The sequence below is a fragment of the Salmo salar genome, chromosome ssa03 (assembly GCF_905237065.1).
Source record: "Salmo salar chromosome ssa03, Ssal_v3.1, whole genome shotgun sequence".
Classification (NCBI taxonomy): domain Eukaryota; kingdom Metazoa; phylum Chordata; class Actinopteri; order Salmoniformes; family Salmonidae; genus Salmo; species Salmo salar.
The window spans coordinates 39,668,256-39,680,618 of record NC_059444.1 but is presented as its reverse complement, the minus strand read 5'-3'; the positions used below and the strand labels follow the sequence as shown (position 1 = coordinate 39,680,618).

At 42.2% G+C, this 12,363-nt stretch overlaps 1 protein-coding gene across 1 annotated transcript; it reads left to right on the top strand.

The window, feature by feature from the left end:
• Nucleotides 1-516: 516 nt before the first annotated feature.
• Nucleotides 517-6,077, top strand: mbd3 (Methyl-CpG-binding domain protein 3). Its single transcript, NM_001139934.1, has 7 exons — nt 517-638; nt 2,546-2,708; nt 2,799-2,936; nt 3,413-3,503; nt 3,610-3,787; nt 4,467-4,625; nt 4,848-6,077. The coding sequence occupies exons 1-6, from the start codon at nt 625-627 to the stop codon at nt 4,618-4,620; spliced, it is 738 nt and encodes a 245-aa protein (NP_001133406.1). The 5' UTR covers nt 517-624; the 3' UTR covers nt 4,621-4,625; nt 4,848-6,077.
• Nucleotides 6,078-12,363: the final 6,286 nt, after the last annotated feature.

The following is a 12,363-nucleotide window of genomic DNA, read 5'->3' as shown; positions in this document are numbered from 1 at the left end:
AAGTTTCAGCTCTGTCTGTCTGTGCCCTCTCTTTCTCTCTGCGCACTGTCACTTTCGGGCTGATGCAGGTGTTTTTTTTAGCTAATATCGTCCGTTTCCGATATGCTCACCGGTATATCGTGCATCCTTGGTATTGGGTTTTTCATTCAGCTTGGTTGATTTTTTTATTGTATTATTGTTTTAATTGTAATGTAAATTGTTCTTCCTGTTGTGAGAAAATGTTTGTACTCGGGGCACCATTGGGAATGCGACCATGGTCTCAATTGGGCTATCCTGAATAAATACAAGTTTTAAAGTATTAAGTGTGAATAAACTGTTGAGAAAAAGACTAACAAATGTAGCTAGATTAAACAACATTAAAACACTCAACTGATCCCAACAATGACAGGACTTCAGTTGGGACTAGTTTGTGGACCAGCGGATGACTTGCTGTCCACTTTATGTAACAGTGGTCTAGCGTTGCGGAGTGATCTTATGAGTGTCTTGACAAGAGAAAGCAGGGAGGACAGCTGACATCGAAAAGGAAAGCAGATCCACAACAAACAAAAAATTATAGCCAAATTTTTAAAACCCATGCAGATTCCCGAATCAACATAAATCGAGCAATCATAACCTGCAAGAAGCATGGAGAGGAAAAGGTGGGGTTGTACGACTTGCTCGAATGAGTTGTAAGAAGGACAAGTAGCTAAGTAAAAAGACGGTAGCTAGCTAATGTTAGCTGGTCTGCAGTAGGGAAAGCATGTCTCTAGCTAGCTAACATTGTTTCTTGATGGAGTAGCCGAGACGCTAGCTAGCCACTAAAGTAAGACATCACCCACTTAGCTAACTGTGTACCAAAAATGTAAATGATCAGTGTCTACAGATTGCGTCAAATTTGATAAGTAACCATTAGATAGCGAACGATAAGTCATTGATTGCTAACGTTAGCTTGCTAGCAAACGTCAGCTCCCCGCACATTTGACAACAAATTAGCAAGTAACGTTAGCATCAGTAGCTTTCTGTTACAAGTCTTTGTTTAGATTTGTGTAAATTGATTCCGATTATGTGGACGTTATATTACATTATTGTGGGTGCAGTACTGCGGGTTACCCACGACAGTAGCTAGCTAACTTTCATTGTTACTACTATGCAGGGGTGAAAGTAAGGCGGTCAGGTACGGAGTCCCGGCAAAATAAATAGTGGGGGTACGCCGTACCGGTAAAACGTGAGCCTATCACAAATAATACATGCCCAAACAACTATAGGCTTTTACACCATTATTTAACAATTCTGCATGTCAGTCCCATGAAGCATTTGCGAATTGACTGGAAACTGGGTGGTATACCGTCCAAATTGCGTTGTGGTTTGAGGAGAACGCTTATATTCAGTCAAGGCCGTGATAAGTGGCGGAGAGCTCGCGGACAAGGCTGAGATTAGTGGCGGAGACCGAAGCGCGCGTGGACAACAGTGAGTGCGTCAATTCAGGCTTCAAGTGTAAGCCTAATGACAATCGCAGAATGGCGTTACAATACACGTAGGTGTTTTGTAACAGATGTCTCTTCCTTTAATCAAATTGCTAGTGCACAGTTGGTTTGGATGCTGAAATGATTTTGTGAGCGGACGAATGAGCGCGGGTAGCCTACAGGAGCGCATTTGTTAAGTGATTGTTTGGCAATCAGATGAAAACATCTGGCTGGTTGTGTTCATGCCACGTTAAAAGGCATAGGTGGCGTGACCATAAGGCTAGGGGAAGCTAAGTTTTCCCTAAAGTGAATTGAATTAAACTGGCAAAATGATATAGCCTAATTAGCTTCTATCTATACCGAAATAAATCAAATCATTCAAAATAGGCTACTACACCAGAAAGCATGATTTGGCCACAGAGGATCATTAGCGTCTTTGAAAAAACGCGGTGGATTTGTTTTAAATTGCATAGCCTACAGGCGGATTGTTGAGTGGCTACTGCGGAGACCTAGCCAGGCATATCGCAATATTAAAAAATACAATCGCGGAAAAACCGTTTGGAAAGCAAATGGCTATTGCTTTAAAGAGATGCCAATGAAAGACTACAATCTGTCTTTTAGTTGTCAAAATTCTTAACTTAATTGAGCGAACAGTAGCCTATTTTATTTGCACCAGCTGAGAACATCGGCCATATCCCCCCCCCCAAAAAATGTGCAGGCACTTGTCCCATACCAGTAAGAAATTAAATCTACTTTCACCCCTGCTACTATGGTTGTTTTGCAGGCTGAGGCTCTCTGATATAACCCACTGCTAACACTTCAATACAAGGCTCTTGATTGTCATTCTATGCAGCTCATATCATGTTTTGATATGCATAAATCATACATTTTCCTGAATGTATAACTGCAATCTAGAAAATAATCAAAACAAGAGTTTAGATGGACGTTATGGTTTGTGAATTAGGCCCATTTGTAGTCTTGTCAGTGCAACACCACTGACCTCATCAATAGGTTTGTGCCTTTTGTACCTGCAGGTTTGCGCCTCAATTCATTGCCTATGTTTTTTTTTTTCTCCCGATGGCCTGTTTTTCCCGCCCCTTTAGTGACCCTGGAAAGAGATTCCTCAGCAAGCCCCAGCTAGCTCGTTACCTGGGCAACACCATGGAGGTGCACGCCATTGACCCCCGTGCAGGAAGGATGCTAACGAACAAACTGCACAGGAACAGGCACAAGCATCGCTATGACAACAACAACCATCAGATCAAGGTGAGGGAGTTTGAGTCCAGGATCATGTGTAATCTGTTTGACCATTGAGCTATGATCGATCCCTGACCTGTTTTTCTGTCTGTGTTTAAGGTCAAGCCAGACCTGAACACGACCCTACCAGTCCGACAGACAGCATCCATCTTTAAACAGCCTGTCACCAAGGTGACCAATCACCCTAGCAACAAAGTGAAGACAGACCCCCACAAGGCTGTCGACCAACCAAGACAGGTGAGTCCAACGATGCTCTGTGCTTATTGGTTGTGATGTAATGATACCGTAATGTTATTTATTTCATTGCTGCCATATGGTTGGTAGATGAAGTCATCTACTCTGGCCTAGTCTTTGAAAACGTATTATTGCAAATTGGGATGAGTCACTCGATTTATCAAGCTGACTTAAATGTCCAATGCAGCTGTTTTTATCTCAATATCAAATAATTTCTGGGTAACAATTAAGTACCTTACTGTGATTGTTTTCAATTAAAATAGTCAAAAAGAACCAAATAGCTTCTTAGCAAAGAGTAATTTCTCAAGAAAGAATTTAGCTAGGAGTGGTCTGAGTGAGAGGCTAAATTGGATGAGCATAACAGGAGGGCTATGTAACCTGAACTAGCTGTTAGAGGTTTTCCATAAATTATGAAGCACATCATTATGTGATGTGTTTAAAGTCAAATGGCGAGCTGTTTACCCACTGTTTGTCCTCAGCTGTTTTGGGAGAGGAAGCTGAGTGGTCTGAGTGCATTTGACATTGCAGAGGAGCTGGTCAAGACCATGGACCTTCCCAAGGGCCTACAGGGTAAGTACACACAGCAGAGAGTACTTGAGACTCATATACACATAAAACCAATGTTTTGGGATTTTATGTGCGTGTTTTATATGCGACTCTGTGAATCTCCCCCCAGGTGTTGGGCCTGTGTGTTCAGACAAGACCCTGCTCTCTGCCATTGCCAGCGCCCTGCACACCAGCCCCACACCCGTCACTGGTCAGCTGACCGCTGCCGTGGAGAAGAACCCTGGGGTGTGGCTCAACACCACCCAGCCACTCTGCAAGGCCTTCATGGTTACCGATGACGACATTAGGTAAAGTACACACACAACTCAGTGGTCTGGCTCAACAACACCCAGCTACTAACTACTGTTGGGCCTTGTTGTTAAAGGGATAGTTCACCCAAATTACAAAATGACACATTGGTTTCCTTACCCTGTAAGTAGTCAATGGACAAGGTATAACAGCAATTCATGCTTTGGTTTAGTTTGCTGGCAACGTTTTAGCATTGGTGACAAATCCCAGTCATGGGACCGATATTAGCATTTTTTACGCATCATGTCCAAATCACCCGAAATAATCTAAAATTGATTGTGAAGCTCAACATGGTCACTTATAGATGATTTTAAAATGTGTGAAAAATGTGCCACGTATCATGTTCAAATCATCAATAAGTGACAATGTTGAGCTTCACAATACATTTTAGATTATTTCGGATAATTTGGACACGGTGTGCAAAAAATGCTAATATTGGTACCATGACAGGGATTTGTGCCACTAATGCTAAAATGTTAGCATGTAGAAACAGTTCCAGGCAAACTAAACCAAAGCATTGGATTGCTGTCATACCTTGTCCATATACTGCTTACAGGGTAAGGAAACCAATATGCCATTTTGTAATTTGGATAAGTATCCCTTTAAGCCTGCCACGAGGACTGTCATCCATCCATTGCTCCCTAACCCCTCTCCTCTCTCTCCCTCTGGTGTATGTAGGAAGCAAGAGGACCTGGTCCACAGTGTGAGGAGGAGGCTGGAGGAAGCTCTGATGGCGGACATGTTGGCTCACATAGAGGCCTCCACCAACGAGGCAGACACAGACGCTCTGAAGGAGGAACAAGCCGAGCAGGATGACAAGGAGGACGTATAGCAGAGGTACAGCAGAGCAGTAGAACGTAGAAATGAAATAGCTAGTTACTTGTCTTTAAGAAATGGTCTAGGTTCTGTTGTGTGTTAGTTATACTTTTTAGCGAGATTACCAGGATAGCTAAAGTCCAGAATTTAAACGTTTACATAATTCTGTGATTACCGGTAGTAACATGCTACAGACAAAGAAACCTATTGATTTACTTGCGATCATTTTTCTCTCTCCTACAGGGTTGGTGATTGCTACAGAGAGCTGCCTGGAGCACAGTATTCTACCCATACACACACCAATACACATACAGGACATTCACCAGGATCTGACTAGCATCTGTCAACATGAAGGACCCTCTCGTCTACGTCTCTCTGAGTTGTTGTTGACCGTCTTCAAGACAATCTAAATATATTTTTGACCAATTTAAATGTAATTTTGAATAATTTTTTTAAGCTCTTAGACAAGGCTTTGACGTTCAGAGTTCAATTCACTCATTTTTACCCTCACTAATTGTATGGAATGTGGAGAAGTATGTATGGTGCTTTAGGCAATATAGTCTTGCCCTCTTGTGAAGACAAGTTTAAGGTTAAAACACAGAGTTTGTATGTGTGTGTGTGTGTGCGGCGTGAGAGAGAGGAGAAGAGTGTGTTTTTGGGAGGGGGAGAGAGTATGTGTTTGTGGGGTACCACTAGGCCCATTCCAATTTTCCATCTGGTACCTTTGCCCAAGTGGAGAATTAGTGGGTGGTTAGAGGGGTGCATATTGGGCAAGGGACCACATGCTGTAAGATGACTGTTGGAGGCTCAAAACGGACTTTGCAAAAGACTACCTGTTTCAGAAATCAGTCATAGATAAGCATGCATCATATGATCTATTATGGCTCTTTTTATCTCTAACTAATAATTGGATTCTGTGTTCTCCAAACTGTCTTCTGGACGGTCATGAAGAGTGGTGCTCTGCACAGAGGTTGAACAGGCTCTCATGTCTCAAACTCTCCCATAAGTTCAAAATGGTGCTAATTTAGTCTGTTCTCATCTTTCTAGATGTATTTGCTTTCATGTTACATTGATGATCTGTCCATAGGTGCGACGGCTGACGTTGACGGCTACTCTGAAATAGTTGCCTATTTGGGATTTTGTATTTTTTGTTGTTGAAATTGTTGCTTTGTGGCAAGTCACAATTATGCCATAGTTATTTAACATTGGTTGTTTTTAGTAGGTTTTAAATGCTGACATTTTTCCCTAAACTTGTTCTTGATTTGAGTTCTGAATGGGAAGATCATTCACTGTCAGAATGATCCCTCCATGAAATGTTATTGTTCAAATTATGCTTTATAGTTAAAAAACCTTTGTTTCCATAGAGGGATTTGTTACCATTTTCTCTTGAAATTTGAGGTCAAACATCAAGCAATTAATTCTGGATGATTATTTTTTTTCATATAACTAAAATAAATGCTAACTCTTTTGTAATTTGTGTGTTTGTGTTCTTTTAGACCAGGGGTATTCAACTCTTACCCTATGAGGTCCAGAGCCTGCAGGATTGCTGTTCTACCTTATTATTAATTGCACCCACCTGATGTCCCATGTCTAAATCGGTCTGTTATTTGGGGGGAACAATAAAAAAAAAAGCAGTGGGACTGGCTTTGAGGTCCAGAGTTGAGTTTGAAGGTTTTAGACACTTGGTTTGTGAGAGCAGTGGATGACCTGGAGAAGATTCATCACTCGACTTGTCAGGTTTTGTAGGCCACCTAGCCAGTCTCGAAGTCAGGCCTGTGGATCAATTTCCACAAACAAAACAAACAAAAACATTTTATTTAGGAACTCTGTAGGGGTCTCAACTTACTGTTTAAATTTAGAATAGTAGAATACACAAGGTGAAATTTGGTTGTGCATCAGCAGTTTTTCTCTTAAGTTGGTCACTGACAGTCACTCAGATAACATTTTTTAGATTGGTAAATTAGTCTAGCCAGCTATGTAAACTTGCATCAATCATGGTTAGTCACTTCAAACATTTATCTCTGCCCCATGGCAAAATGAGTAGAATTAAATGAAGTTATACTGAACAAAAATATAAACACAAATCTGTAGATTTTACTGAGTTATAGTTCATATAAGGAAATCAGTCAATGGAAATGCATGTATTAGGCCCCTAATCTATGGATTTCACTTGACTGGACAGGGGTGCAGCCTTGGAGGGCATAGGCCCACCCACTTGGCAGCCAGGTCCTCCAACTGGGGAGCCAGGCTCAGCCAATCAGAATGAGTTTGTCCCTACAATAGGGCTACTCCCCAGACCCCCCCCCCACCCCCTGGCTACAGCTCTGGTGGACATTCCTGCAGTCAGCATGCCAATTGCACCCACCCTCAAAACATGAGACATCTCTGGCATTGTGTTGTGTGAAAATATAAGTGGCCTTTTGTTGTCCCCAACACATTTTAATTGTATTTTTTCTCTTAAAAAATATATATATTTCACTGTGACCTGCTGCTGACTGTCAGGCAGTGAGGCAGGCTGTTGCTTAGTGAGTGAGTGGTGCGGAGAGCCAAAGGGGGGTGTGTGTGTGTGTGTGTGTGTGTGTGTGTGTGTGTGTGTGTGTGTGTGTGTGTGTGTGTGTGTGTGTGTGTGTGTGTGTGTGTGTGTGTGTGTGTGTGTGTGTGTGTGTGTGTGTGTGTGTGTGTGTGTGTGTGTGTGTGTGTGTGTGTGTGTGTGTGTGTTGAGATAGCACTATAGTTATTGGCTGAGCCACTTGATTGAGAGGAGGGAGAGCAGCACGCATGCACGTTGTAGGTAGGCTATTTAGATTGTCATTATGGAGAACTATTTCCAACCCTTTTTCCATAAAACATATTAATACGCTAGAACTGATACACATCATTATAAACTGGGTGGTATGAGCCCTGAATGCTAATTGGCTGACAGCCGTGCTATATCAGACCGTATACCACGGGTACGACAAAACATTTATTTTAACTGCTCTAATTACGTTGTTAACCAGTTTATAAGGCACCTCGGGGGTTTGTGATATATGGCCAATATACCACGGCTAAGGGCTGTATGCAGGCACTGCGTTGCATTGTGCATATATTCTAATTTTGACTGGGTAAAGAAAACGGTATCAAGCAAAGTGCTTTATGCATGCTCATTATCATTTACACATGTATCCTCCACTCCAATTTTATATAATTTCCTTTTTGTTCCAGTTTTAGATATTACTGTTATGCATTCAGAACATTCGTCTTCACCAAATTTACTTGACGCGCTGCTCAATTCAAACTCAGCATCCACATCTTCTCCTAATCCCGCTCTGTTGTTCTCAACCACTAACAGGTAAAAATAGAGTCATTCAGGGTTGCCAGGTCAAGCAAAATGTATAGCCCTATGACCACTCAAGAGAGGAGTTGCCATATTTATACAATAAACCATTTTCCAATTACGTTATCGAAGGAAGGAAAATCTTAGTAACTTGTAATGACGTTGGAAGCAAAATTTGGATTTCCTCAAAATAATAACAATTGCAAGCTATGACATGACATAATTAAGGAACATGAATATGTGGCAAGAGAAAAGATCATTCACCCTTATTAAACACGCCAGATCATTTTCCATCAATGGATGTCGATTTAACTCGTTTGACTGCAATAAGGCACAAGGGATATGACATAGGGCCAATGTTTATTTTATTTGACCTTTATTTAACCAGTTAGGCTAGTTGAGAAAAATGTTCTCATTTGCAACTGCGATCTGGCAAAGATAAAGCAAAGCAGTTTGACACATACAACAACACAGAGTTACACATGGAATAAACAAACATACAATCAAAAAAACAGTAGAGAAATCTATATACAGCATGTGCAAATGAGGTAGGATAAGAGAGGTAAGGCAATAAATAGGCCATGGTAGCGAAGTAATTATAATATAGCAATTAAACACTGGAATGGTAGGATGTACAGAAGATGAACGTGCAAGTAGAGATACTGGGGTGCAAAGGAGCAAGATAAATAAATAAATACAGTATGGGGATGAGGTAGATTGGATGGGCTAATTACAGATGAGCTATGTACAGGTGCAGTGATCTGTGAGCTGCTCTTGTCAGCTGGTGCTTAAAGCTAGTGAGGGAGGTAAGAGTCACCAGCTTCAGAGATTTTTGCAGTTCGTTCCAGTCATTGGCCGCAGAGAACTGGAAGGAGATGCGGCCAAAGGAGGAATTGGCTTTGGGAGTGACCAGTGAGATATACCTGCTGGAGCGCGTGCTACGGGTGGGTGCTGCTATGGTGATATATATACCACAGCTTAAACAAAACGCAACACGGAGTGCCTGATTACAGCCGTGGTATATTGGCCATATTCCACGAACCCCCCGGGGTGCCTTATTGCTATTATAAACTGGTTACCAACGTAATTAGAACAGTAAAAAGTAATGTTTTGTCATACCCGTGGTATATGATCTGATATACCATGGCTTTCAGCCAATCAGCATTCAAGGCTCGAACCAGGTTTATAATTGTAAATAAATTGCATTTGTGCATGTGCATAACTATAGATAAATCCGACAGGAGAGTTTGAGAGGATCTCGAAATCTCTGAGCAAGAAACACTTGGATGAAAATAAAAAACAAATGTTAGGCTATTTTCTGGCAATTGTGCTGTTATTATGTGCCAGATGTTAAGACTACAACCCATTATACATGCCCCATTTGTGAGATTGACTTTCCATTTCAATTGGCATAGGCTACAGACTAAAATTTGGGTTTATGATTGTAATTACATTTTGCCATAGTTTGCTTAGCTAAAGGCAGGAGCATATTAGCAGGAGCCTATAGCCCCTGATAGGCCTACATCTAATTTCAGTGTACAGTAGCCTAGACAAGATGTAGGCAAGATGTAAACTGAACGATTTAGCAGCTTGCTCAGTTCAAATTAACAGACTAATTTATTCAACATGAATAATGAGGCGATTTTGCAATAAGAAATGCTTGTGTTTCCCAATAGCCTGCTGGAATAGGCTACTGAGGATGGGGTTACAATTTCAATCACTGAATTAAATATATACACTGCTCAAAAAAATAAAGGGAACACTTAAACAACCCAATGTAACTCCAAGTCAATCACACTTCTGTGAAATCAAACTGTCCACTTAGGAAGCAACACTGATTGACAATACATTTCACATGCTGTTGTACAAATGGAATAGACAACAGGTGGAAATTATAGGCAATTAGCAAGACACCCCCAATAAAGGAGTGGTTCTGCAGGTGGGGACCACAGACCACTTCTCAGTTCCTATGCTTCCTGGCTGATGTTTTGGTCACTTTTGAATGCTGGCGGTGCTTTCACTCTAGTGGTAGCATGAGACGGAGACTACAACCCACACAAGTGGATCAGGTAGTGCAGCTCATCCAGGATGGCACATCAATGCGAGCTGTGGCAAGAAGGTTTGCTGTCTGTCAGCGTAGTGTCCAGAGCATGGAGGCGCTACCAGGAGACAGGCCAGTACATCAGGAGATGTGGAGGAGGCCGTAGGAGGGCAACAACCCAGCAGCAGGACCGCTACCTCCGCCTTTGTGCAAGGAGGAGCAGGAGAAGCACTGCCAGAGTCCTGCAAAATGACCTCCAGCAGGCCACAAATGTGCATGTGTCTGCTCAAATGGTCAGAAACAGACTCCATGAGGGTGGTATGAGGGCCCGACGTCCACAGGTGGGGTTTGTGCTTACAGCCCAACACCGTGCAGGACGTTTGGCATTTGCCAGAGAACACCAAGATTGGCAAATTCGCCACTGGCGCCCTGTGCTCTTCACAGATGAAAGCAGGTTCACACTGAGCACGTGACAGAGGTGACAGAGTCTGAAGACGCTGTGGAGAACGTTCTGCTGCCTGCAACATCCTCCAGCATGACCGGTTTGGCGGTGGGTCAGTCATGGTGTGGGGTGGCATTTCTTTGGGGGGCCGCACAGCCCTCCATGTGCTCGCCAGAGGTAGCCTGACTGCCATTAGGTACCGAGATGAGATCCTCAGACCCCTTGTGAGACCATATGCTGGTGCGGTTGGACCTGGGTTCCTCCTAATGCAAGACAATGCTAGACCTCATGTGGCTGGAGTGTGTCAGCAATTCCTCCTAGAGGAAGGCATTGATGCCATGGACTGGCCCGCCCGTTCCCCAGACCTGAATCCAATTGAGCACATCTGGGACATCATGTCTCGCTCCATCCACCAACGCCACGTTGCACCACAGACTGTTCAGGAGTTTGCGGATGCTTTAGTCCAGGTCTGGGAGGAGATCCCTCAGGAGACCATCTGCCACCTCATCAGGAGCATGCCCAGGCGTTGTAGGGAAGTCATACAGGCACGTGGAGGCCACACACACTACTGAGCCTCATTTTGACTTGTTTTAAGGACATTACATCAAAGTTGGATCAGCCTGTAGTGTGGTTTTCCACTTTAATTTTGAGTGTGACTCCAAATCCAGACCTCCATGGGTTGATAAATTGGATTTCCATTGATTATTTTTGTGTGATTTTGTTATCAGCACATTCAACTATGTAAAGAAAAAAGTATTTAATAAGATTTTTTCTTTCATTCAGATCTAGGATGTGTTGTTTAAGTGTTCCCTTTATTTTTTTGAGCAGTATATAATACGTCCATGATCTGAATGTGCTTGTAAACAGCCAGTGAAGCTGGTTGAGAGAATGCACTAATCCATCACATTTTCTCACAGTAAAGTGTAACCTGTGTGTTTGCTTGTTTACGTCTGTCTTCTACCCTGCTCCTGTTTTCCAGGACCTAGGGGTTCTGCCCAACACCCAGACGTGGATCCACCTGATGTCCTCAATTACCAACCACCCTCCAACTTTTCATTACATCATCTACAGCTACTGTTATTGTCATGTTGTCATTATCTGCTAAGAAAGTGTTCTTGCTCTATCATACTGGGCACTCAATATGTGAGATACACAGATTAACTAAAAACTCTAGCACTGCAAACACTCAGAAGAAAGAGGGCAGCAGTGCCTGGACGTTGCAGTCTCCCTCTTCAAGTCCTCTTTCGGAGTTTGGCTGCCTGTTGAGAACAAGTGACAGGCAGGACCTCCCACCCACACAGCAACCACCTCTATATTACACACCATAATTCAGTATTTTAGTCTATGATTGCCATGTGAGTGTACAAAAAATCTGTGAAAATAAATGAATGACACAGCTCTATCAAAAAAATATCAAAGTTTATATATTAAAATCTTAAATATTGCCAGGTTGGTTTTCACAGCTGTTTCACAAGGTGTTAATTATTCTAAGTTGTAAGGTATCCTTTGATGGTTCCACATTATTCGTTGTTGTATCCTAGGACCTACAATAGATAATTATATATATATATATATATTCAACCACAAGGGTGTACTAATGAGCTATGTGAGATAGAAAAAAGTGAATCATATAGAGGACTACTGAAATGATATTATTTCAGTGTAGATAAGGGAAGGGCAGATTAAAATAAAAACATGACAGACAGACAAGCCACTGTATGAATCAAACGGACTTGCATATTAGCTAAACAAAACTTGTTTAAACAGAGAAATTGTAGCGGAAATCAGCCTTGTTTGAATAGCAGGGATGAAAAGAATGTCATTTTGTTTGTAATGATCTTCAAAATTCGAATCATTAGGTCATCACACCGTTAACATAACATAGGACGCTAATAGTATATTGAATCCCATTGAGACGAAGGGGGGGGGGACACTTTTTGGCTGGGGGACATTATTTGGC

Excerpts from the sequence above, each read along its gene's own strand:
- mbd3 (NM_001139934.1), top strand. Across the intron at positions 2,937-3,412 it reads CTGTCGACCAACCAAGACAG|CTGTTTTGGGAGAGGAAGCT; the intron begins GTGAGTCCAACG and ends GTTTGTCCTCAG. Across the intron at positions 3,504-3,609 it reads CCTTCCCAAGGGCCTACAGG|GTGTTGGGCCTGTGTGTTCA; the intron begins GTAAGTACACAC and ends ATCTCCCCCCAG.